The following is a 27,067-nucleotide window of genomic DNA, read 5'->3' on the forward strand; positions in this document are numbered from 1 at the left end:
TTACACTCCAACCACGTGAGCCACATTGGTCAGGGCAATCTAGAAGGCTTTTTAAAAAATTCAGAACTGATTAGTAATGTCAAAAATCAGAAGACCCTGAATTAAAAAGTCCAATTTTCAACAGTTCTTGAAAAACCAGAAAATGGGGCACATTGCCCCGTGTGTGGGAGAATGGTCCCACATTCTCCATGGCAACAATGATTCGGAGCTGAATCCCCTTTCATATGGGACCCTCCAGTTCACCTCTGCCTCCAGCCAGCTCCTCCACTTGTTTGCTACCACGAGACATTTGAATTTGAGACTGGAAGGGAAGAAACCACTTTATTTGGAAACATGAAATGAAATTTAATACATATGCAAAGATAAATCTATACCAAAAGCTACTTCTCTTGGTCCCATCCAGTGCCCACCTTCTCTAACAGTTATGCCAGAAACTAGAAACATGAATAATAGGCACAAATCCACACAGATAGTATGCATATTTTGTCTCCTTTCCCCCACACAAACTGCATATTCTTGTGTAAACATTTGCTAATTGGTAAAACATGTTGAGTACTGCAAACAGAAGGGTAGGGGTAGGGGAGGGGAATGAAGTTAATAAAATAGTAAAAGTGTAGTTTATCTGGCTGGATCATGAAGGTGGCATTTCATGATAAATTCCCACAGTGCCTCAGCAGGAGGGGGAGGGAAGAGGAATATGCAGATGCACCAAAGTTCAGGATTTTTTTCTTTTTCACATTCATAAAGCTTCCCCCCCAACCCCCACCTATAGCAAAACTGAAAGGGACATTACAGTCCAGTTTAACTTTAAACTTTATTCCCAGGATCCTCTAAATAACAGCAGCTCTCAAATCTCAACTCTAGCTTAGTGACTAACCATTACTATCCCTGTGAAAGATTCTACCTTTCTGAACCTCAATTTCTCTATCTGTGATTAAAGGTACCAGATGAAATCTCCAATTCTCCTTATCTAATCTCACAGACATTCACCTACTTCTTGCACTTGAAGATTTGAAGACAGTCTCTGATATTTTCCCAGTTGGGTCTGGACTGTGCTGGTTATTTGGGGGGGGGGGCGGGGGGGTGGAGTAGNGGTTATTTTGGGGGGGGGGGGGGGGGGGGTGGAGTAGGAGTGCATACTCAGCATTCATGAAGAAAAATGCTGACAAACTTTAGAAGGCACAAAACCAGGTTCTGAAGGTGGAGTAAGTTCTTTTGTTGGCTCAGAAGGATTTCAACAGCCTATAGATTATTTTATTCTCAATGGTCCTTAAAAAAATTTGCTTACTCTACACACAGATCATCACAATGTCCTGGAGGACAGGGCACCAGCTGCTGGCATTAAGGCCACATGGGTGTGTGGAAATGCGGGGCGGGGGGTGGTTCAAGCCAATTCAGACCATGAGTCACTGACTGGCGGGAGGAACCAGAGCTACAAAGAGGAGGTGCCATGACTAAGGGTGGCTCTCCATTTGTTCCCACATTTATTGAGCGCCTACTCTGTGCCACTGCGTGGTGTGTCTGAGCTCTAGAGGCCAGAAAATTGAGATAGCTCATACCCACAGTTTAATACAAACACTCTCAGTCAGGATTAGAGCAGGGTTGGAAAACTGCAAGCCCAGGCAGGCCACCTGCTTTTGCAGTAAAGATTTATTGGAACACCAGCCACGCCCACTCGTTTAGGTGTTGTCCATGGCTGCTTCTGCTTTATCACAGCAAGGCTCAGCCACTAAAGAGCCCACATAGCCCACAGAGCCTGAACTACTTACTTTCTGGCTCTTTACAAAAAAGTTTGCCAATGCCTGTGTTAAAGAAAAGCATGTATGCATAACTAAGAAATGAGATAGATAGGGAACAAATGATGTACCTAATAAAGTCTCAGAGAGAAAGAGCAGACTGGCTAAATTGATGACAACAAAAAGGCATGGACTGTTTGAAGGCTTGATTACTTTAAAAAGTCACAATACTTTGCTTGTAGCTTACATTTAACATATGCAATTTAACTGTATGCACTGGTTTAAAACAAAAACCACCTGGTCTATCACAGATAGAAAGAATGATCACTTCTAACTTCTAGAGGAAACCAGCTGTGAAGAGTCTACATACAAATAAGGGATACTGTAATTTATAGATACTCTAAAGGACTTCTCAAGGGTGATTTTTTTTAGCTCTGCCTGATATTTTTCCCTTTAGGGCACATTTTGGACTTTGGAACCTAATGCTTGCACAGGTTCATAGCTCCACAGCAAGGACCTCTTTCAATGAACAAGTAAAAATCATTTGTATGTCACACTCTGATTTTACACAAAGAAAGAGAAGCTCCTTAATCACTTGGGGTTGATCAAAGCAGTCTGTTTTCTTTGCTATATCTGAAATAACAACTGGATCACACTGGTATTAGTTGAATTTCTTTTAAAGAAAAAGCTCATTATGTACAATTAACCATGGCCTGGCCTAGTGGAAACTACTAGAATTAATGAATGTTTAGAGTCAGTTCCTGACCTCTCATTCTCAAATGAGGTAAATCCATCTCAACGGACTGCTGCTGAAAGCATCCTGCTGTGAATTACTAGGAAATCAGCCTGGCTTCAAACAGAAAATGCGAAGGATGAGGGTGGAACATCAGGCACTAAGAAAACATGAAGAAGTCCTATACAAGGCGTACTTGAGTCATGTTGTGGATGTTGCCACTGAGATTTCTACTTGGAGGAGAGGCTTCACCATGCCAAACCACTGTCCTTCCATGTAAAAGTCTTGAGGCACACCCACCTTCACACTAGCTGGCAGAAGAGTCAGAGGTAGTAAGTGTGCGTACAAACACCAAACCTGTTTTATAAAGCTTTTTGTGGAAAGCATGCTTAAAAATGGAATTTGGCTGTATTCCATGAAGTCAGTTGCTTTTCAGGAAGAAAATTAAACTAAAAGATGAGGAAACAATCAGTGTGCATCCTTCCTCCATGGCAGAAGCAGCAAGGGTGTTGTACCACCAAGCATACTTCCAAATGCTGAGAAGGGTGGCTTTGCACTTAGTCATGACAATACACAACCCCATGGAGAGTTTATATGCAGCAATATGTTCCCAATCCAACTCAGGAAACATGGGTTCTGTGGGCCTAGTCCAGCCTGAAAGCATCAGTGAGCAAAGCCTCAATATATACCAAGGCAGAAAACCACTTTCTTACATTTCATGACAAAAATACAAAAGAACCTCAAAACAATATACTGGTTCATTAGGCTGCTTTTTCAATCCCTGCCCCCCAAAATCCTGTCCTAGGGGACAGCTGTAGTGTCTTTGCTGATAGCAAAGACATTTTCAAGAGTCAAAAAATGACATAAGAAAGTCGATTTATAACACACTAAAAATACTTGCCCATTTCCCCAAAACAACCCCTAACTCTTCTGTAAGTCAGTAGATCTTTTTCCCCCTTATCCTTTTGCTTGGGACTGGCCCACAGACACAGGGATTTTCCCGTCACATCACTGCTCCATCTGGGCCCATGCCTCTTCCGCCTTCTCGTAGTACTGGTTGGCCAGCCGGCCCTTCATGGCTTCCATTGCTGCCTCTGCAGCCTGGGTGTACAAGTCACCTGAAAGACAGCAAAGTGGGCCACAAACAGCTCAATCACCTGGTGTTTTTGCCAGCCCAAAGTCCCCCACCCTCTCTGGAAATAGCATCCAAGCTACTCCTAATCTCCTCTTCCACATGACCTGGGTGGGCTCTGGGTGGACAAGTAATTAAAGTCTGGCCAATCAATGTGCCCTCCCCATTTCCTACCAGGACACAGGGAATGGCCCAGACTTAGGCACACCCATCAGAGTAAGCCATTTCAGTGAGCATCTGTGACTGGCTTAGGGGTGGGTGGATGATTCCACTGAAGCCGATGAGAATGAGGCCAAGGGCTTTGCAGGATTGTTTGGGGAATGTGTGAAAGTTAAAGAAACAAAGATTATAAATAGCCACATGTTAGTTCAGGATAGGTCTGGCCATCAAATGAATTTCTGCCACATGAACACATGGTTTCAAAGCTTTTGGAATTATAGAATTGTATTATTTGCTTAATTTTTAAAATATAACCTTAAGAAAACCTTTTAAACTTAGCCTGATCCCATACCAGTGAAATAAGGAGTTCAGTACGCTTATTATGTAATAGAAAAAAAGTATCTCATGTGTCCATCAATTGCTGAATGGATAAACAGAAGGTGGTATATCTATACAATGGAATATTATTTGACAATAGAAAGAAATGCTACAACATGGATGAACCTTGAAAGTAGGCTGTGAAAGAAGCCAGACACAAAACGCCACATATTTTATGATTCTGTCTAATGGAATGTCCAGAATAGGTATATACACAAAGACAAAAAAGTAGGTTAGTGGTTTCCAGGAATAAAGTAGGGTGGAATAAGAAGTCATTGTTAAATAGGACTGGTTTTCTTTCTGATGTGGTGAAAATATTCTGCAATGAGATAATGGTGACGGTTATGCAACCTTGTGAAGATCCTAAACACCACTGAGCATATACATTTTAAAATGGTGAATTTTAGGTTATGAAAATGTAAGCTCAAGCCCTGGCTGGTGTGGCTCAGTGGACTGAGTGATGGCCTGCAAACCAAAGGGTCACTGGTTCAATTCCCAGTCAGGGCACATGCCTGAGTTGTGGGGCAGATCCCCAGTTGGGGGGACTTGAGAAGCAACCACACATTGATGTTTCTCTCGCTTTCTTTCTCCCCCTCTTTCTCTAAAAATAAATTAATTACATATTTTTTAAAAATGTAAGCTCAGGAAGGAAGATGGCAACCGAGTGGGACAGAGGAGATTCCATCTCCCCCAACACATGGGAAAAAATCCTGGCCGATCTATGAAGGAACAGCGCAAACAGCCAGCATATATGAAAATAAGAGACCAGAAACTGTAGCGGACACTAAAAAAACAGACGGTAAGGAGACGGCTGCAGGGCAGTAGGGTCTCAGGGACCAGAGTGAAGACAGGAGCGGCAGCAGTCTCGGACCTCAACCGGTGTGCCCGGTGCGGGTCTACCACGGAGTCTTTGGGAGCCCGGGGCCTGCCGAAGGGTTCTTGGGAGAGAGCCCGGTCATCAGCTCCCTCCTTCCACAGCCAAGCAAGGTTGGGCAACACCCCCAGGAGAGGCCTGTGTGCTTGAGATTGCAGAGGGTGATAAGAACAAAGGGCCGTGATCAACCTCAAAATCTGTGGTCCCCAGCATGGGAGAATTGAGAGGCGAAGTGTCAGGCTTTGACTCTCAGATAGTCACTGGTCTGGCTGGGGGATTGGGCTGTGCTGAGTCAGACTTTCTCAAGGAAAAATCTTTTGGAAAGTAAACTGAAGGATTCTCCTGCGACAGCCGCTTGGCCTACCTCCCACCCAGCCTGGCAGTGATCCCGAGGTTGGGCAGAAAACCTAGAGTCCCCCCACAGAACTAGGAAGGGTCTGTGCCCTAACCCGAAAGACTCAGGCACCCTGGCCAGTGGGAGTGAGAGGAACGCTGGGGAGAGGCACCAGGTCAGCTCTTGGGAGAGCGCTCTCAGAAAGACCACACCAACCACCCCTCAGCCAGCTGTAGCCATTGAGACCAGAAAAACCAGTCTGGCCAGTTTAAAACCAGCAAGACATCTTTTTTCCCCCTGGGTTTTTTTTTGTGTGTGTGTTTTTTAAGTAATTTTTTTATCTTTTTAATTTTATTACTGTTTTATCTTTCAATACCTTTTTCCTCTCTTTTATTCTTTCTTGTTTTATTCCTTCTTCCATTCTTTCCAACTTTATCCCTTCTTTCTCCCTTCTCTGGCTTTTTTTTTCTTTTAAATACCCACAAGTGAGACAAAAAAATCTGGAACTGTGAAAGGACCACAGTTGGACCCAAAGAGGGGGTATCCAAACAGCTGAGAAAATGAGACAAATTTCACTTTGCTATTGCAGAGAAACTGCAAACTACTGCATATTTATACTATTATTTTTCATTATTCTCACATCTTTTATTTTAATACTATTTTTGTATTTTTCTTCTTTCTGTACAGTTTTCATTGCTTGGCTGGTTATATTGTCAGGTTTCCCCTATTCTCTCTTTCACAATCCAGTGCTAATTTACTGTCCTTCACGTCACTTGTGTTCCTTTAGCACAATACTCAAAGTTCTATACCCCCTATTCATGTTATCCAGATCACATAGATTCTGTCATACGATTGTTGCTCTATTATTGTAAATAACAGCTGTTCCATACCATTGTAAATACTTCACAACACCCTCCCAGATTTTGGCCCACTTTACAGTTTCCTGAACTCTATTACTGTAGTGGTTAACTCTATTCTCTCACACACTACACCTATTTACTATCCTTTACTCTCACCTTACCTCACATCTGACCTCCCACAACCTCACTCCTTTCTAGATCCAACTCACAAGCCTTTCCTCCCCAACAAGAGTCTTATTTCTCTCCATTCCTTCTTAATAGTGGCTAGTGGGGTTGAAGATTACACTTAACACTATACATAGCCTAAAGATCTCCTATCTCTTCTCTACTGGCTGTGACTGTAATTATCATAATATACTCTCCTGCTGTCATAAACCACTTTGCCTCCCCCTCCAACTGATCACACACACAAAAAGAGTAGATGGAAGTGGTGAACACCAGGATACCCACTGGAAGAGGAAACCCAACAACAAAGGAACCACCAACAGATAACAACAGAAGAAGGTGAAGGAGGGAGAAGAAACCACACAAACCTCAATTCAAGACCTATCTGGAAATTCAACAAAATAGTGGAGAAACCTACCCAGTACAAACAACTGAACAAAAGCAAAAGAGAATTCTTAAAACCTTGTATACACGGAAGAATTAGCTTCAACACAACCTTCCCTCACCAGTATAACAAATTAAAACAGGTGGTGGACATAGGGACCTTCAGTTAACCACTTGGTGGGAAGGACCCAGAAAAGAAAGACCCCAAAACAACCAAAACCCAAAGACAAACACAGAGCCAACTTCAACAACAGCCCAAGTGAGCTTGGGAGACCAAGGAGACACCACCAAAGCTCACAGGTATTCTACCACAGAAGTTCACACCATAAACCCAAGAAGCCAGAACAAATCAATTTAAGAAGCTGGAGCTAACAAGAAGAGTCTCAAAAACAATGGGAAGGCAAAGAAACAATCCCCAAATGAAAGCAAAGGAGGAAACCTCAGAAAGAATGCAAGATGAAATAGAGGCAAGTCAGCTATCAGATATTGAATTCAAAGCACCAATTATCAGGAAGTTCAAAGAGCTCACAATGTGCTACCAGAAATTACATGGGAACTACAATGAACTCACTGCAAACTATATCAACATGAAAAAGAAAATAGAAACTATCAGCAAGGGCCAAGAGAAAATGAAGAATACAATTTCAGAACTGAAGAACGCAGTAGAAGGAATCAAAAGCAGGATCGATGAAGCAGAAGATCAGATTCAGTGAGTTGAAGGACAAAGTAGAAAAATATACACAGAAAGAGCAAAAAAAAAAAAAACAGACTCAAAAAGAACGAAGAGAGATTAAGAGAAACACAAGACAAATGAAATGTAATAATATCCGAATAATAGGGAAACCAGAAGGAGAAGAAAAAGAACAACGGATAGAAAACCTATTTGACAAAGTAATTATGGAAAACTTCCCTAATTTGATGAGAGAAAGTCACACAAATCCAGGAAACACAGAGAGTCCCAATCAAGAGGAACCGAAAGAGGCCCACTTCAAGACACATCATCATTAAAATGGCAAAATTCCAAGACAAAGAGAGAATCTTAAAGGCAGCAAGGGAGAAACAGGAAGTAATATACAAGGGAGCCCCAATAAGGTGAGCTGCTGACTTCTCAATGGAAACACTCCAAGCAGGAAGAGAATGGCAAGAAATCTTCCAAGTAACAAGAACGGGAGGCCTGCAACCAAGGCTACTTTACCCAGCAACACTCTCAATCAAGATAGAAGGTCAAATAAAGAGCTTCCAAGACAAAAGAAGTCTAAAAGAATACACCTCCACCAAACCAGCTCTGCAAGAGATGCTAAAAGGACTGCTTTAAAAAAAGAGAGAGAAGGGGGAACACAGGTACAAAAATGGCAATGAATAAGTACCTATCAATAATAATCTTAAATGTAAATGGATTAAATGTGCCAATCAAAAGACATAGAATAGCTGAATGGATAAGAAAGCATGATCCACACATATGCTGCCTATAAGAGACCCACCTCAGGACAAAAGACCTACACAGACAAAAAGTGAAAGGCTGGAAACAAATTTTACAAGCAAATGAACAAGAAAAAAAAGCGGGGGTAGCAATTCTCATATCAGATAAAATAGACTTCCAAAAAAGGGCCATAAAAAGAGACCCCGAGATCACTTCATAATACTCAAGGGAGAAGGCAAGCAAGAAATCCAGCAAGAAGACATTAACATCGTAAATATATATGCAACCAACATTGGAACACCCAAATATATAAAGAAAATCTTAGAGGACTTTGAGAGAGATATTGACAACAACACAATTATAATAGGGTATTTTAACACCCCACTGTCAAAAATGGACAGATCTTCCAAAAAAATACCAACAAAGATATTGTGGCATTGAACAACACCATAGATGAAATGAACTTAACTGATACATATAGAACCCTTCACCCCAAAGAAGCTAAATACACATTCTGTTCAAATGCACATGGAACATTTTCAAAGATAGACCACATGATAGGACACAAAATGAGCCTCAAAAAATTCAAGAAATTGAAGTCATACCAAGCATTTTCTCTGACCACAAGAGACTGAAACTAGAAACCAACCCCAAAGGAAAAAACCCCAAACACTCAAAATCATGGAGATTGAATGGCATTCTATTAAACAACGAATGTGTCAAGACTGAAATTAGGGAAGAAATCAAAATGTTTCTGGAAACAAATGAAAATGAACTCACAACAACCCAAAACTTATGGGACCCAGCCAAGGCAGTCCTGAGAGGGAAGTTCACAGCAATACAGGCTTACCTAAAAAACACAGAAACATTTCAAACAAACAACCTAACCCTATACCTACAACAACTTGAGGAACAACAACAAAGACAGCCTAGAGCAACTACAAGGAAGGAAATAACCAAGATCAGAGCACAATAAATGACATAGAGATTAAAAGCACAATTCTAAGGATCAATGAATCTAGGAGCTGGTTTTTGGAAAAGACAAACAAAATAGACAACCCTTTAAGTAGGCTCATCAAGAAAAGAAGAGAGAGTAACCAAATAGACACAATCAGAAATGAAAGAGGAGAGATTACAACTGACACTACAGAAATAGAAAGGATCGTAAGAAATTACTGTGAAGAAATGTATGCCAAGAAATTTGAAAACTTAGGTGAATTGGACACATTTTCAGAAAAATATAATCTTCCAAAACTCAATGAAGAAGAAGTAGAAAGCCTGAACAGACCAATACCAGCAGATGAAATTGAAGCAGTAATCAAAAAAACCCCGTCACACAAAAGCCCTGGACCAGATGGTTTCACAGGAGAATTCTCCAAAGCATTTAAGGAAGAGCTAACCCCTATTCTTCACAGACTATTCGAAAAAATCCAAAATGATGGAAGACTCCCAAACTCTTTTTATGAAGTCAGCATCATCCTAATTCCAAAACCAGACAGAGACACAACAAAGAAAGAAAACTTCAGGCCAATATTGCTGATGAACAGATGCTAAAATCCTCAACAAAACATTGGCAAATTACATCCAACAACACATTAAGAACATCATACACCGCCCTGGCTGGTGTAGCTCAGTGGATTGAGTGCGGGCCTGCGAACTACACGATTGCGGTTCGATTCCCAGTCAGGGCACATGCGTGGGTTGCAGGTCAGTTCCCAGCAGGGGACTCAGAAGAGGCAAACATACATTGGTATTTCTCTCCTTCCCTTCCCCTCTAAAGATAAATGAATAAATTTTAAAAAATTAAAACAAACAAACAAACAAACATCATACACCATGACGAAGTGGGATTCATCCCAGGGATGCAAGGATGGTTCAATATCCACAAATCAGGAAATGTAACACACCACATAAACAAAAGCAAAGACAAAAATTACATCATATCAATAGATGCGAACAAAGCTTTTGATAAGGCACAACACCCATTCATGATAAAGGTACTCAGCAAAGTGGGAATAGAGGGAGCATTCCTCAATATAATAAAGGCCACATATAAGAGACCTACAGCTAACATCATACTCAATGGGCAAAAACTAAAATCTTTTACAGTAAGATCAGGAACAAGACAAGGTTGTCCACTTTCAACACGTCTATTCAATATAGTATTGGAGGTTTTAGCCACAGTGATCAGACAAGAAAAGGAAATAAAAGGCATCCAAATCAGAAAAGAGGAAACGAAACTGTCATTGTTTGCAGATAATATGATAGTGTACATGTAAAATCCCATAGACTCTACCAAAAAACTGTTTGATCTAATAAATAAATTTGGCAAGAGTGGGATACAAAGTCAATATCCAAAAATGAAAGGCATTTTTGTACACTAACAATGAAACAGCAGAAGCAGAAATCAAGAAGAAAATCCCATTCAATATAGCAAAAACAAAAATAAAATCTCTTGGAACAAACCTAACCAAGTAGGTAAAAGACCTGTATGCAGAAAACTACACAACACTGAAGAAACAAATCAAGGAAGACACAAACAAATGAAAACATACACCATGTTCATGGATTTGAAGAATTAATATCATCAAAATGTTTATACAACCCAAAGCAATTTATAGGTTCAATGCAATACCTATTAAAGTACCAATGGCATATTTCACAGACATAGAACAAACACTTCAAAAATTTATATGGAACCATAAATGACCCCGTAAATAGCGGCTGCAATTCTGAGAAAGAAGAACGAAGTAGGAGGGATCACAATACCTGATACCAAACTGTATTACAAGGCCACTGTAATCAAAACAGCCTGGTACTGGCATAAAAACAGGCACATAGACCAATGGAACAGAACAGAGAGCCCAGAAATACACCCAAGTCTCTACAGTCAATTAATATTCGACAAAGAAGCAACATAAAATAAACTAATAATAGCCTCTTCAACAAATGGTGTTGGGAGAACTGGACAGCTATGTGCAAAGAAATGAAACTTGAGCACCAACTTACACCATACACCAAAATAAATTCAAGGTGGATAAAAGACTTAAATATAAGCTGTGACACCATTAAAGTCCTGGAACAGAATATTGGCAAGAAAATTTCAAATATTTCATGCAGCAACTTTTTTTACCGGTATGTCCCCTATAGCAAGAAACATAAAGGAAAGAAGAAACAAATGGGATCTCATCAAAATTAAAAGCTTCTGCATGGCTAAAGAAAACAGTATTAAAATAAAAAGAGAACCAACTGTGTAGGAAAACATATTTGCCAATGATACCTCAGACAAAGGTTTAATCTCCAAAATATACAAAGAAAGCACAAGACTTCACTCTAAGAAAACTAACCCAATTAAAAAATGGGCAAAGGACTTGAACAGATACTTCTCCAAGGAGGACATACAGAGGATCCAGAGACACATGAAAAGATGCTCGATATCGCTAGCTATCAGAGAGATGCAAATTAAAACCACAATGAGATACCAGTTTACACTGGTCAGAATGGCCATCATAAAGAAAGCAACAAACAAATGTTGGAGAGGTTGTGGGGAAAAGGGAACCCTAGTTCACTGTTAGTGGGATTGCAGACTGGTACAACTACTGTGGAAAACAGTATGGAATTTTCAATGAAAACTGAAAACGGAATTGCCTTTTGACCCAGCAATTCCACTGCTAGGATTATATCCTAAGAACCCTGGAACACCAATCCAAAAGAACCTATGCACCCCTATGTTCATAGCAGCATAATTTACAATAGCCAAGAGATGGAAGCAACCTAGGTGCTCATCAGTAAATGAATGGATCCAAAAACTATGGTACATTTACACAATGGAATTCTATGCTGCAGAAAGGAAGAAGGAACTCCTACCCTTTGCAACATCATGGATGGAACTGGAAAGCATTATGCTGAGTGAAATAAGCCAGGCGGTGAAAGACAAATACCATATGATCTCACCTTTAACAGAAACCTAAACAACAAAACAAACAAGTAAGCAAAATATGATCAATGACACTGAAATAGAGAACAGGGAGAGAGCGACCAGAGGGGAGAGGGGAGGGAATTTTAGGGGAAAAGGGGAAGGATTTACAGGAACTAGTATGAGGGACACATGGACAAAACTAGGGGGGTAGAAATGGGAGGGAGTTGGAGAGCACAGCGGGGGTCGGCTGGGATGGGAGTTAAAAACAGAAAACTGTACTTGAACAACAATTAAATATATAAATTTAAAAAAATGTAAACTCAATTTTTTTCCACTGGAGAATATTTTATTATTTTAAAATATATTTTATTGATTATGCTATTACAGTTGCCCCAATTTTTCTCCTTTGCCTTTCTCCACCCAGTACCCACTATTCCCTCCGCAATCCTCCAGTTAGTTCACATCCATGGGTCACGCATAGACTGCACTTTGCCATGTATAATACAGACCCACATTTTTGGCCCAAACTTTCAGGAATAAAAACTTTATTTAATTTTTTAAGTCAATTAGTATGTATTTATATTTAGATACTTGTTTTTTGTATATAAAGATATTTTAGCATTTATTTTTGAACATATGGATATTGTTATTGCTGTCTAGACTTATACTTTTAATGCATAAACATAAGTAAAAAATTAAAACCATTAATATAGTGTGGAATTAGCACCACCCATTGCATAATGCCCATCCTTATTTTTCACTCAAATATTTGAGCAAAAAATGTGAGCATTACTCAAGGCAAAATACAGGAAGTTCTTTAAATACTCCATTTTCTACACTGTTCTTAACATCTCCTATCTATGCTGTACCTACCAATTTGAACTTAATCCCTGCATCTTTTCCCCCATTCTTTCTCTTCTGCCTCCCAACTAATAACTCTCCAAATGATCTCCGTATCAATGATTCAGTTCCTGTTCTGCTTGTTTGCTTACTTTGTTTTTTAGATTCAGTTGTTGATAGTTGTGAATTTATTACAATACTAATGACCATCGTTTTGATCTTATTTTTCTTAAATAAGTCCCTTCAACTTTTCATTTATTAATGGCTTGGTGATGATTAACTCCTTTAGCTTTACCTTCTGTGGGGAACACTTTATCTGCCCTTCCATTCTAAATGACAGCTTTACTGTATAGAGTAATCTAGATTGTATGCCCTTGCTTTTTATCACTTTGAATACTTCCTGCCAATCCCTTCTTGCGGGTAACCATTCTTTTGAAAAATCTGCTGATAGTTTTATGAGAACTCCTTTTCTCTTGCTGTTGCTTTTAAGATTCTCTCTTTATCTTTAACCTTTGACATTTTAATTATGATGTGCCTTGGGGTGGTCCTCTTTGTTTGGGACTCTTCATGCTTCTTGGACTTGTATGTCTATTTCATTCACCAAATTAGGGAAGTTTTCTTTCATTATTTGTTCAAGTAAAATTTTAATTTCTTGCTCTTCCTCTTCTCCTTTTGGCACCCCTATGATGCAAATGTTGGAATGCTTGAAGTTGTCCCAGAGGCTGCTTACACTATCCTCATATTTTTTTATTCTTTTTTCTTCTTGCTTTTCTGATTGAATATTTTTTTCTTCCTTGTATTCCAAATCATTTATTTGATTCTTGGCCTCATACATTCCACTGTTGGTTCCCTGCAATTTTTCTTTATTTCACTTAGTGTAAGCTTCATTTCAGCCTGGGTCTTTTTTATGCTGTTGAAGTACCCAATGAGTTCCTCAAGAATTCTAATAACCAGTATTTTGAACTCTGCATCTGTTAGATTGCTTATCTCCATTTTATTTCATTCTTTTTCTGGAGTTTTGATCATTTGGGCCATATTTCTTTGTCCCTTTATTTTGGCACCGTCCTTGTGTTTTTTTCTATGTATTAAATAGAGCTGCTTTCACTCCCTGTCTTAGTAGCATGACCTTCTGTAGAACAGCACAATGGTAAGTTGGATGGGGAAATCTTAGGTAATTGCCTGGGCAGGGAAACCTGTGTCAATCAGATTGATAGAGTCTCCAACAAGGTATCCCCACTCTGTGGCTCTGTGTGAGGGAGTTCTCAGAATGGGGACAATGACACTGGTTGGCCTCTGGAGTTTTGTGCAGGAGGAAGTTGCACCCCAGAACTCACCCTGATGCCAAACTCAATTTCTCCCTGTATGCCACTGGTGCCCTTCCAGCTGCTGCCCCTGTGCTGGAACCCAAAGGAAGTGAGTCTGCATAAGTTCTAAGCCCATTAAGGGCCCCTTAAGAGGAGACCCTTGAGAATCCCGTGGTTTCTTCTGCTGTCTCAACCCTCACTGGTTTTTACAGCCAGAAGTTATGGAGACTTATCTTCATGGCAGTGGAACCCTGGGCTGGGTGGTCTCATATGGGGCTGGTATCCCTCACTCTCAAGGTTTCCTCCTGATTTTAATCCACCACATATGGGTTTGGGACTGCCTGTTCCACATCTCCTCGGCTGTCTGTATCTCTACCCCTCTTACCCATCTGTATGAATGTGACTTCTTTAATTCCTCTGTTGTCAGACTTTCAAGCAGCTCAATTTTTCTGATGATTCTGGGAAATAGTTGTTTTGTAGTCTAGTTGTAATTTTTGCTGAGGTTGTGTGAGGAGGAAAGCCTTGTTTTAGCTACACCTCCATCTTGACTGGAAGTCCTCAAGTTTTTTACTTAAAAAAAAAAAAAGCATCCAAAATCCAAGCCCCTAATATATAACCATTAAAATACAAATGTTCATCTGCACAGCAGCTCCATGAAGCCCCCTACTAAGCCAGTACCATACGGGTATCCTGCCTGGCAAAATAGACAGTCCATATGAATCTTTCCCCCATTAGTACCTCTTGCCATAATTCCCAGCGGGATTGGAATTATGTTCCTCCATGTCCAGCCCTGTTCCACAGCAGAAGCAGGTCTGCTGAGTCATACCTGATCTCTGTGGGTCCTTCTCCAGCCTGAAGCCGCCCTCAGACAGCATCGCAGCCTCCCTGGCCAGCAGCACGTACCGGGGCTCATCTTGTATCCCATCATACTCACCGCCCTCATCACAGTCTGTTGTGTCCAGGGCAGCGTTATACCAGTGCAGAGCCTCTGGCCAGTCTTGGGACCTTGGCAAGAGATAAAGAGGAAAGAGGGAGGCTACCATGACAACTGGACAGGAGGGAGAAGGCCCACCATCAGGAGAGGCAAGTCAGGGATCCCAGGGGACCACCACCTATGAATCACAACCCACAGCACCCGATGCCACCACATCTAAGGGTCATTGTTTACACTGTATATTTTTACATTTACTGAGATAGTACTCTGTCTTTAGCTTTACCTAATAAAATTGGTATATTACAACAATTTTCCAATAATGGAAACAGAGCATTTTGAGGAAGAGAGGCATTTTTCCAGTTTGAACAAGATAGCACCCTGTGGGCCAGCATTAGCAGTAGCTGGTATCCTGGTCAATCTGCCCTCTGATCTGGATAAGAGAGGAGGTGGCAGGGGCAGCTGGGGTGGGTGGGGCAGGGGGGGTGGTGGCAGGCTATGACAAGGCTTCCAGAATCAGCAGAGGGAACAGCAATTTGTACCCCATCTCATGCTAGGCCCATGCAGTAGGCTCTGGCTGCCTCTAGCACAATACAGGTCTTCCCCAGGAAGAGCTGGCTCCCTCTCTGGCTCTGCCCCTCTTGCCCCTCCTCTTTTTCCTGCTACAGCATGTGAAAGGCCAAACCACCAAGAACACACACAAGCTCCAACCAAAGGTGTAAACACACAATACAAAGCAAACAGGGCACCGACTCTTTCTCTTTGGGTGTGCTGACTCCATTACCAGGAATGTAAGTATTTATAGTACATCAGGAAAGAGCAAAGAGAGATGCAGATAAGAATGTCTATGGGTCTCATGAAGTATTCCAGGACACACAGCTACAATGACTTGCTATCCTCTCCTCCAAAGCCCTACCTGACATAGCTCAGCCCCTGGTCTTAGCTCCTGCTAATCTCCCCCCATGCTAGGCTCTCCATTTCCAAACATGCCAGCTATTGTCTGCTCCTGGGCCTTCACTGCTGCTCTATCTGCTTGGAATGTTCTTTCTCCCTCTTTCCACACCTGGCTCCACATCCCTCCAACCTCAGCTCATATGTCACCTCTTCAGAGAAGCCATCTCCAAATACCTGAGTTCTTACAGTTGCCTTAATTTATAATTGTTTTCTTATTCACTGTTGATTACAGTTCCCCCAAAGAGAATGAAAGCCCCAGGAAGGCAGGGACCAATGAAGGGTAAACACATAGGTAGTTGTGAAAGCCTTGAGGAGCTAACTGTGATTCCATTTTGTTTTATAGAAGAGAAAATCTTTTGAAAATTTTTGGTGGCACAACTAACAAGCTATGGTTTTAACCTTTGTCTAGAAGCCACTAAACTAGATTTTACCTTTTTCACCTCTGACCCTTCCTGGTCTTGAAGGGCAATACAGAACTGCCCTGAAATGGAAAAGAGGGGAAGGACCTAGTCTCTCCCACCCACCACCAACCCCAACTGACTCCACAAGCTGTAGTTAGGGTGCCCATTCCTGCTTTGGAATTTGCAGTGACTTTTCTTTGTCCTACTAGGTGGTAACTTGTGAGAAGGTGGAAACCTTTTACATGCAAGTTTGGGCCTACCTGGGGCCCTGCCTTATCCAGAGTGGCCCTCAATACTCCCTGAATGGAAGAGGCTAGAGCTGCTTGGAATGAGGAAGAAGAATAAGAAAATGACTATAGTAGAAACTAAAAAAAAAAGAAAGAAAAACTTTGATAGCCCTTGATGGTATGGCTCAGTGCATTGAGCACCAGCCTGTGAACCAAAAGGTCACAGGTTTGACTCCCAGTTGGGGCACATGACTGGGTTATGGGCCAGGTCCCCAGTTGGAGGCATACATGAGGCAGCCTCACACATTGACTCTTGCACATAGTATCTCTCCCACATTAATATTTCTCTCCCTCTCTTTCCTCTCTCTAAGAAGTAAATAAATAAAATCCTCAAAAAAAACTTTGATAGATTTAACTACATAAATATAAAAATCAATATATCCTCAAACCCAGTAAACAACTGTTATTGAGTGGCACATGTGCCATCCCCCATTCCCCCACATCTATGGTAGTTATCTTTAAAAAAATTTTAAGGCAACTCATATGCCAAATAATTCTTAGCATTAATATATTAAAAATTCTTACAAATCAACAAGTAAACTATTATATGTCGAAGAAAAAGGAGACAAAGAACATGAAAACATACAGAGCAAAGATTTTTAGGTGCCTAGGTCCAGCAACCCCTGCCCAGGCTGTGCTTCCCCACTGCACCCCATGAGCACCATCTACTCTGGCATTTGATCTGACACAATTACATTGTGTCTTTGTTGTTTCCCTCCTCTCCATGCCAGTATAATTCTGAATCCACTATGAAGCCAGCCATGTAGGTAGTCCATGGGAGAAGAAGTGAGAAGACCTAGGTTTTAGCTTTGCCACTACTAGATCTTTGACGATGGGCAAGTCCCTTCGCTTCTCAGAACTAGTTTACTCATCCATAAAATGGGGGCCAAACATCCCTGCCCTGCCTGTCCAAAGACATGTGTTGCTTCATTCTTTCAACAATACTGAGACAAGGCCCTACGTGAAGCTCTGGACTACAGACACACAGAAGCCCCAGTTCTTGTTCTCAGTGAAAGAGTGGTCCAAATATAAGGGAGTGGTACAGTAGGTGTCTGACACCTTTTGCATGATATATACAGGCAGAATGTCACATGTCTACATGTTTTAGACCCTAAGAGCTTGATATAACAGAGCCACTATTTTGACTTTCCTTCTAAACCCAGTGAGAGGAAGATGAGACCCTGACCCAAAGGAGAGAACTGCCAGGCTGCTCCAACCCTGGAGGTTTAGATGATGAATGTGCTCACCCTGCTCCCTTCTAGAAAGCCACAGGCTCCTGAGGACAGCAAGGGGTAGCTGAGATATAAGGGGAACCACAGAGGGTCAGCAATGGGTCAATTCCCCCAACTGTCCTCTGCTCAGTCTGGACTTCTGGGATATCCCACTACCAAGCCAAGGAGATGAGATGAGGTTGAGTCATCCTCTCTTCCTCCCACTCCAGAAAGCAGTCCTGGCATCTCAGCCTGAGTGATAACTGAAAAAGAGTTAGCACTTGCAGAGCTGTAGCCTTCAGGTGTCCCAAAGCCACCATGGAAAACTCACACCAGGCCTGAGCTCACCCAGGAGCTTGCTGTTTCCCTCCCCTCACCCCTGGAAGAGAAAAATAACAAAAATAAAAGTAGGAGGAGTAAATTCTACTCACCCATTACTCTAACATCTAGGAACAACCACTCTGTACCCAGTGCTAAAAGGTGGCTGCCATGTATCTTGTGCCTTATGTGCCAGGCACAGTGAGAATTACAGGCACCACTTCATTTAATCCTCACACAACAATCCTAGGATGCATGTTCTGTTATTCCCATTTTATACAATGAAGAAACTGAGGCCACGGGGGTAAAAATACTTGCCCATGGTCACTGGACTGGAACTCAGTGGGGAGCTCGACCTGGAACCCAGGTCAGTACTGATACTAGAGGGGAAAGCTCCCACCTGCAGCTCAGGTTCCCACCAGCTCCATGTGAGTGGAGGCCACAGTACCTGTCTGGGCTGAGGTTCTGGCCAGTGTCAAAAGCTCGTGCCACATGGATCATGGACTGTCTGTCGCCAGCTTCAGCTGCCTTCAGTAAGTAATCAAATCCTTTGGTTTTATTTTCTTCTGTCTCCTGTCAATACGAACCAGAGAGGAGAAAAGAAAGGGAATGAGGTTGGAGGGGCTGTGAGGTCTCACTGATAAATCTCCCCATTTCTTGAATTGTTTGGGAGCTCTAGACCGGGACTACGGTAGAACTGCATACTGTGCAATGAGTTCCTTGGATTCCTATCAGGAGGGGGAAATGGGAAGCTTAGCTCTCTCTTGCTCATTGTCCTCTGTCTGCTCTGATTCTTCCAAAGAACCACATCATCTCCTGCCTCCAACAGGGCTTTCTATATCCACTGTTTAAAAAAAATTTAGTAGCTTTATTGAGATACCACTCACATATCATACAATTCACAACCTTGAAAATGTACAATTCAGTAGTTTTTAGTATATATTCACAAAATGTGTAACCATCACTGTAATAACTTCGAACCACCAAAACACCATACCCCTTAACTGTCACCTCCAAACTGTTCCATCCCACACAGCTCTAGGCAACCACTCACCTGCCATCTGTTTCTAGGCATTTTCCTATTGTGGACATTTAACATAAAGATAGTCATACCATATGTGGCTGGCTCCTTTCACTCACCATAAAGTTTTCAAGGTTCATTTATGTTGTAGCATATATCGGTGATTCATTCTTTTTATGGCCAAATAACATTCCATTATGTGGCTATACCACACTTCCTTTATTCAATCACCAGTCATCAGTTGATGGACATTTGTGTTTTTTCTACTTTTTAGAATTATGCTGCTGTGAAAATTTATGTAGTTTTTTTTATGGGGATGCATGTTTTCACTCCATGGGTGTATGCCACGGAGTGAAACTGCTGGGTCATGTGTAAGCTGAGAGCTGCCCAGCTGTTTTCCTTAGTGGCTGCATTCACACCAGCTTCCATTGTTCTGCAAAGACCTATTCCATAGCAGCAGCCAGAGAGATGCCTTTGAAGCCCCAGTCAGGCCACATTACTCTATCAAAGAAGCTCCAAGACTTTCTATCTTACTCAGAAACCAATCCAAAGCCCTCATATCAGCCTATGAGGTCCTTTCCAACCTTCAAGAAGTGTCGCAAAGACTACCAGGTGTCCCCTATATCCATTCTCACCCACCATACTTCACTGACACATGGCTGATGAGTGACAAGACTACATTTCCTTCCCTGCAACTGGAAACTGCGTCCTAATACAAAGGCCTTTCCAGGCACTAGTGATCACATTCCCTGCCATATTTTCTCCTGAGCAGTTCTGAATAATACTTGGCCCAGGAAGTGCTCTGTAAAGGTTAGTTATTTTAATTCTGCTGGACATTTTTATTTGTTGTTATCTGTACTATACCCTTCCCTGCCTGAAAAGCTTGCTGTCACAAATAAGGAACTAGGACAGTGTCCAGAGTATAGAAGATAGTCAACAAACACTTCAGGGATGCATGTCTTCACAAGACAATGGAAAAGACCCCCAAAATGAGAGCACCCGGGAAAGTGGGAGACAAGCTTTCTAGAGCACAGCAGCCTCTCAGGACCAACAAGGGCACTGTTTTCCTCGCTAAGCCATAAGCCTGCTTGAACTCAGTTCAATTCCTTCCTGTCTGCCCTGCCCTAACCGCAACGTTCTACCCAACCACACTCCTGCTAGGGGAAGCTGCCACAGTCTGTATGGAACAGCAAGGCCTGTGAGATTCTTGCAGTTAAGGAAATTGGAATTGCTTCAGAGTCTCCTTACAAAGTAGGTCCTAGGCACTGGTGTATAAAGTCTGAGATCACAAGGAGACCTATCAGGGGCCTCCGAGAGAGGGATACCTGCTGGCCCTGGCCCTACGACTCATCCTAGGCCCAGATTTCCTTCATTCAGGCCTCAAGGCCTTTGAGTGTCCTCACTGGGCCAAGATCTGTGACAGGTGCAGTGGCCTGCTGTAGCTGGCTCTACAGGTCAGGAGAACTGACTGAAATTTCCAGGAATTCTGCAAGCTATTATTAAAAATGAAATTTCAATAACTTAAAATTACAGGAATGGTAACAATTACTCAAAGCTCACCACTTTCTAAATATTACTCTGTATTACTTATTATCTATGCTCTTGAAATTAATTCTATCCAGTGCAGGGCTTCTCAGCCTCAGTACCACTGACATTTTAAATCAGATTATTCTGTGCTGTGGAGCAGTCCTGAGACTTGCAGGATGTTAGCCGCCTCCCTGGCCTCTACTAGAGGCCAGTTGCACTCCCAGAGTTGTGACAACCAAAAATGTCTCCAGATACTGCTAAGTGTTCCCTGGAGACAGAAAGGGCGAAATGACTAGTTGAAAACCACTGGTCTTTTCCCAGTTCCATGTTCAATGATGTCATATTGGTACTGTGCAGGAATCTTTACACCACAGAGAGCAGAAAATGCTACAGATCAAGATTTGATTGTCTTGGTCGAAAAGAGATGAAAAAATATTCCTAATGCAGATTAACTTAAAAGTATGTTGTGTCTGTAGCCATTATACTGTGACTAACACAGGAAATTGAAGAAAAGTTTTTTAGTATTACTAGCAATGAAGTTGCTCATTATCAGTGGCAAATAAATGAAGTTCCAGTTCTGACAGAGGTCTTCCTTATTTCACCTCCATCTTACTCAAGTAAATGAAAGTATCAACCAATATTTACAATGACCAATATTTATGTCAAAACATCATACCTCCAACAATTGCAACCATAGTGGGTTACTGATATAGAGTCCCACAATAAGTAGTGAAAGCAAACTGTGAGAATCAACAGACTATATGGAATTTACAATAAAGAGTATATTTATTATTGTTTGTAAATTGTATGCTCCAGTCTTTTTAAAATTGAACTTACTGGGGTGACACTGGCTAATAAAATCATGTAAGTTTCAGGTGTACCATACATCATCTGTATATTGTATTGTGTGTTCGCCACCCCAAGTGCCCCACATTGTTTATATCAGTAAAATTTATAATAAATTTAGTATATATATATATATGTGTGTGTGTGTGTGGATACATTTCCTCCTCCCCACCCCCAAGAGCCAACTGGTAGAAATTTATCGGCACACTACGGGTTGAATAAGTAATATTCATTACTCTTGTCAAGGAGCAAGGAGGTAGGAGATAGACAAGTCATCAGTCTATCAAAATCCCCTCCCAGAACCAAGCCTACCCCTCATCATCTAAAACAGGAAACAAAAATGGCTGTGGATTATCTCTTGCCCACATGCCAAATAATCTACATGACCGAATCATATGACACTGTCAATAATCTACCTTTCCTGACCTACAAGAATGGTAGTTTTATGAAGTTCAACTTCATGTGCACAAGGCTAGTCACTGCAGCAATTTCTGTGATGTTCAAAGAATGGAACAAACTCAAGTGTCCATCAACAGATTAAAGGTTAAATAAAGCAGGTGGCACCCATGCACAGGGACATTATGCAGCTGTTGAAAAGAATGAGGACGCTGTATACTACTGAGGAAAAATGTCTACAGGATGCTGTCCAGTGAGAAAACCTAGGTCCAGGTGAGTGTGGTATGATCACTAAAGAAAAAAACAGGGTGAAAATACTCTGCTGGTGTAAGGAAACTCTTTGTACTGAGTTACACAGTGTCCCTCCCAATTCATGTCCACCCAGAACTTCAAAATTGGACTGATTTGGAAATAGGATATTTGCAGATGCTAAGATGTTAATAATTAAGATGAGGTCATCCTGGAGTAGAGAGGTTCCTAAACCCCATATGACTGGTGACTTTATAAGAGGACAAGAGACAGAGATGGCCTCTATTCCAGACAGAGGCCATGTGAAGGCAGACATGGAGACTGAAGAGATGAAATCTATTGGGTTGGTCAAAAGTTCATTTGTTTTTTTTCTATAAAATTGCTTTAGTAGCACTTAGTTGTCTTTAATTTGTAACAGCTGTCATGTCAGTGTGCATTTAAAAAAACATCAAAATTGGTGAATTTTTGTGTAGCCATTTAAATACTGAAGATGGAATAAACAATATTTTGGGCATATTATGCTTTACTATTTCAAGAAAGGTAAAAACACAACTGAAATGCAAGAAAAATATTTGTGCAATATACAGAGAAGGTGCTATGACTGATCCAATGTGTCAGAAGTGGTTTGAGAAGTTTCATGCTAGAGATTTCTCATTGGACAATGCTCCTCAGTCAGGTAGACCAGTTGAAGTTAAAAGTGATCAAATTGAGACACTGATTGAGAATAATCAAATATTATACCACAGGAGATAGTTGACCTTCTCAAAATATCCAAATCTATAAAGTTATTCAGAAAATGGCAAATCTATAAAGTTATTCAGAAAATGGAAAAGAGAGTTATTCAGCTCTCTTTTTCATATTTTATGGAAAAAAAATACAAACTTTGTGGCCAAACCAATAAAAGCCAAGGGACCCTAGTTGCCAGCACACCCTAGAAGCTAGAAGAGAGAAGGAGGGAGCAGAGCCCTGCAGACACCTTAGTTTTGGACTTTTAGTTTCTAGAACTGTGAGGTAGTAAATTTTTGTTGTTTTAAGCCACCAGTTTTTGGTCATGTGTTAAGGAAGCCCTAGGAAACTAATAGACTGTGGGATTCTATACAACAAGGCTTTGGGACTTCCACCAAGATGGAGTCATAGGTGGAAACACTGTGCCTTCTCCCACAACCAAGTTTGAACACAACAAAGGTTTGGAGAACTAGGACACACCCAAAGACTAGAAAACGGAATTATACGGAAGTCCGACAACTACGAACCCGTTCAACGGGGACGGTAAGAGAGGCGGAGCCAGCAGCGGAGCTGGGTTGGGCAGGACAGATCCTCCGACCTAGGCGTGCAGGCAGCCCGGAACCAGTCGGGGTGTGGGGCAGACTCAACGAAGTCGCACATTCACGCACAGGGAGATGGACCATGCAGGCCCCAGGGGGCAAACCCAGTGGTGGAGGGCTGACGGCGGTGGCACACTCGCGTGCAGTGGAATGAAACGCATGGGCCTGGTGATGGTGGTGGCTGCAGCGCCAGTGGGGGACGCGGCGGCAGGCGGCAGAGGGAAGCCATTGTCCCTCTTTGACCCTGCCCCCACATACAACATCACAACCCATCGACTTAGTTGCCCTGCTCTAGTGAACACTTTAGGGCTCCGATCCTGCTACGGAACAGGCACGAACAGCCCAAAAGATGGCGCAAGAAGAACTCAAAGTCCCAGAGCTCATAACTCTCAGCGACCAAGAGACTGCCAGCCTCTCAGAAGCCCAATTTAAGACACTATTTATCAGGATGCTCACAGAACTGGTAGATTATAGTCACAAATTACAGCAACATATGAAGGCTAAACTAATTGAAATGAAGGGAGATGCACAGGAAACCAATAGTGATGGAAAGGAAACTGGGACTCAAATCAATGGAATGGATCAGAAGGAAGAACGAAACATCTGACCAGAAAGGAATGAAGAAATGAGAATTCAAAAAAAATGAGGAGAGGCTTAGGAACCTAAGGACATCTTTAAACGTTCCAACATCCAGATTATAGGGGTACCAGAAGGAGGAAAGAAACAGCCACGAGTGGAAAACGTATTTGAACAAATAAGAAAGGAGAACTTCCCCAGTCTGGCAAAGGAAATAGACTTCCAGGAAATCCAGGAAGCTCAGAGAGTCCCAAAGAAGTTGGACCCAAGAAGGAACACACCAAGGCACATCATAATTACATTAGCCAAGACCAAAATGAAGGAGAGAATCCTAGAAGCAGCAAGAGATAAGGGGACAGTCACCTACAAAGGAGTACCCATCAGACTGTCAGCGGATTTCTCAAAAGAGACCTTACAGGCAAGAAGGGGCTGGAAAGAAGTATTCCAAGTCATGAAATCCAAAGACCTACAGCCAAGATTGCTTTATCCAGCAAAACTTTCATTTAGAATGGAAGGACAGATAAAGTGCTTCTCAGATAAGGTCAAGTTCAAGGAGTTCATCATCACCAAGCCCTTATTATATGAAATGCTAAAGGGACTTATATAAGAAAAAGAAGATGAAAAATATGAACAGTGAAAGGACAGCAAACACACAGTTATTAACAACCACACCTAAAACAAAAGCAAACCAAGAGGACAGCTAGATCAGGAGTGGAACCATAGAAATGAAGAACACATGGAGGGTTAGAAACAGGGGGGTGGGAGGGGGAGAAGGGGGGAGAAGGCACAGAAAATAGCATAGATGGTAGGTAGAAAATAGATAGGGGGGAGGGCGAGAATAGTGGGGGAAATATAGAATCTAAAGAACTTGAGACATGTGGTTATAAACTAAGGGGGGGAGAATGGTGGGGGAGGGAGTGTGCGGGTGGAGGGGAATAGAACAACTGTAATGGTATAATCAATAAAATATATTTTAAAAAAAGAAAAAAATAAATTATAATGTGTCTTGCAAAAAAAAAAAACACAAAGCTTTTACAGAAAAAAAAAAATCAATCACACTAAATGTGTTCCCTGTTCAAAAAGTTAAATAAAGTACTTTGGAGTGTCTTCACATCTTCTTCTGGTCCGAGAACCCCTACCCACTGGGTCATGTCCAGGACCACTGAGGAATGCTGGTGCCCTGGCCTAGGCTGAACCCAGCCTTGTCCAACCACCTTTTCCGTCCACGACCCTGGCCCACATGATAGAGAGGATGGGAACAGATACACTGGGGCCACATGCTCAGGGCAGCCTCTCAACTTTTCCAAGGGGAAGATAATATTTCGCAGGCCCCGCCAGGACCTGTGGACTCAGTCCTTTCCTCACTGTGCCCAGGGACCAGGGATTTCCCCACACATCCACATCCTGCTGTTTCCGACCCAGATTCAGCCCCATCTTCTGCACCACCCCCATATGCCCTGTGCTCTAGTGGTACTGATAACACTGATCACCTCCTATCCTCAGATCAGCTATCCTGTATGTCACCTCTGGGACTGAACACATGCCACCCAGAACCAAGGCCACCCAGCTGGGTACCAGGACCTTCTCACCTTCAGAGAGACATCAGCCAGGATGTAGTGGGGCAGCTGTGAGTACATGAGTCCCAGGCCCACAATGGCCTCCAGCTCACCCAGGTCAGCTGCACACTCCAAGTGGAAGACGGCTGACTCTCGGTCCCAGTCTTCATCCTTCTCACAGAAGCGCCCACCCTCATGGTAGCGCACCATGGCCAGATGGACCTGCCACATAGACTTGGGTGTTGGTTGGGTGATCTGGGAGACCAAAGTTGCACTCAAGGGTCCCCACCCAGCCTTCAGGAGGAAGCAATGAGTGGAGGAGGTGAGAGCTGGGTTATTGCAGAAAGGGCTCTGAAACAGGCGTCACTGATACCTTCCCCAAAATGGACTTCCCAATTTTCTTTTGAAGGTCCAGAGCATTAAGCCTTTGCACTTCCAGGGCCACAGCTGAAGGCCTTGGCAGGTGGAGGCAGGAAGAGTTGAGAAGATTCCACTTCTCCACACAGACCTGAAGGAGAGAACCAGGCATGTGAGTTTCTAGGCTAGAGAAGCCAAGGGCTGGGGATGGCCATACTGTTACCAGGTGTCAGCAACTTCTACTACACAAGCCTGGTTGGCAAGGTGGGCAGTAAACCCTTATGGTGTCAGATTCTATCAGCTCATGTTGCTGAGGGACAATGACAGCAACAGGACACAAAAGCCAGCAGAACGGACCACAGCAGTTCAAAGAAGTGTCTCCCTCATTTATCCATCTGGACATGGTTGGGGAGGTTGGACCCGAAGCTGTCCATTGGCCAGCTTTCCACACAAGGCACAAGATGTCTGACTTTAGGCCTTACAAATCCATTTGCTTTCCTCTGGGCATCAATTGGGTGCTTTCAGAAATTTCTTCCAGATACACACCTCTATTTAAAGGCTCTCACAGGACAGGGCCAGGCAGCTGCGTGTGCCCCAAACCTCCTACAACACATAAGGCAGCCCCAACAGCAAAAGGTGGCCCAGCTCAGAATGTTGATGGCGCCATGGTTGAACAACCCTGCCCCATTGCATGCTGAGCCCCTGACCCAACCAAGGAATAACACGTGGCATGTAGTCCATTCTAAGGGAGCAGGAGTCAAGCCTGCTGAGGTGATCAGGGAAGAGGACGTGCTGGAGGTGCAACTGGGATCCAGGCCAGGAGAGTAGGCAGGCTTGGAGGAAATATGACCACAGTGGGAAGAAGGACATTGCA

General features: G+C 42.4%; 1 protein-coding gene across 5 annotated transcripts in view; it reads right to left on the reverse strand.

Moving 5' to 3' along the window:
• Positions 1-2,158: 2,158 nt before the first annotated feature.
• Positions 2,159-27,067, reverse strand: part of EEF2K (eukaryotic elongation factor 2 kinase) — an 87,745-nt gene continuing 62,836 nt past the window's right edge. For 4 of the 5 annotated variants that reach the window (XM_037067280.1, XM_037067279.1, XM_037067275.1 and 1 more), the window contains 5 exons: positions 26,203-26,344; positions 25,870-26,060; positions 18,789-18,913; positions 15,065-15,243; positions 2,159-3,587 (listed from right to left, as the gene is read on the reverse strand). In XM_037067280.1, the coding sequence (XP_036923175.1) occupies positions 3,478-3,587; positions 15,065-15,243; positions 18,789-18,913; positions 25,870-26,060; positions 26,203-26,344 (747 nt within the window). In that variant the 3' untranslated portion in view covers positions 2,159-3,477. The remainder of the gene's footprint in view (positions 3,588-15,064; positions 15,244-18,788; positions 18,914-25,869; positions 26,061-26,202; positions 26,345-27,067) is intronic. The other variant, XM_037067276.1, reaches the window with a different exon arrangement.

Source organism: Sturnira hondurensis, unplaced genomic scaffold (genome assembly GCF_014824575.4).
Source record: "Sturnira hondurensis isolate 20B ecotype Veracruz unplaced genomic scaffold, ASM1482457v3 Scaffold0017213, whole genome shotgun sequence".
Taxonomy (NCBI): domain Eukaryota; kingdom Metazoa; phylum Chordata; class Mammalia; order Chiroptera; family Phyllostomidae; genus Sturnira; species Sturnira hondurensis.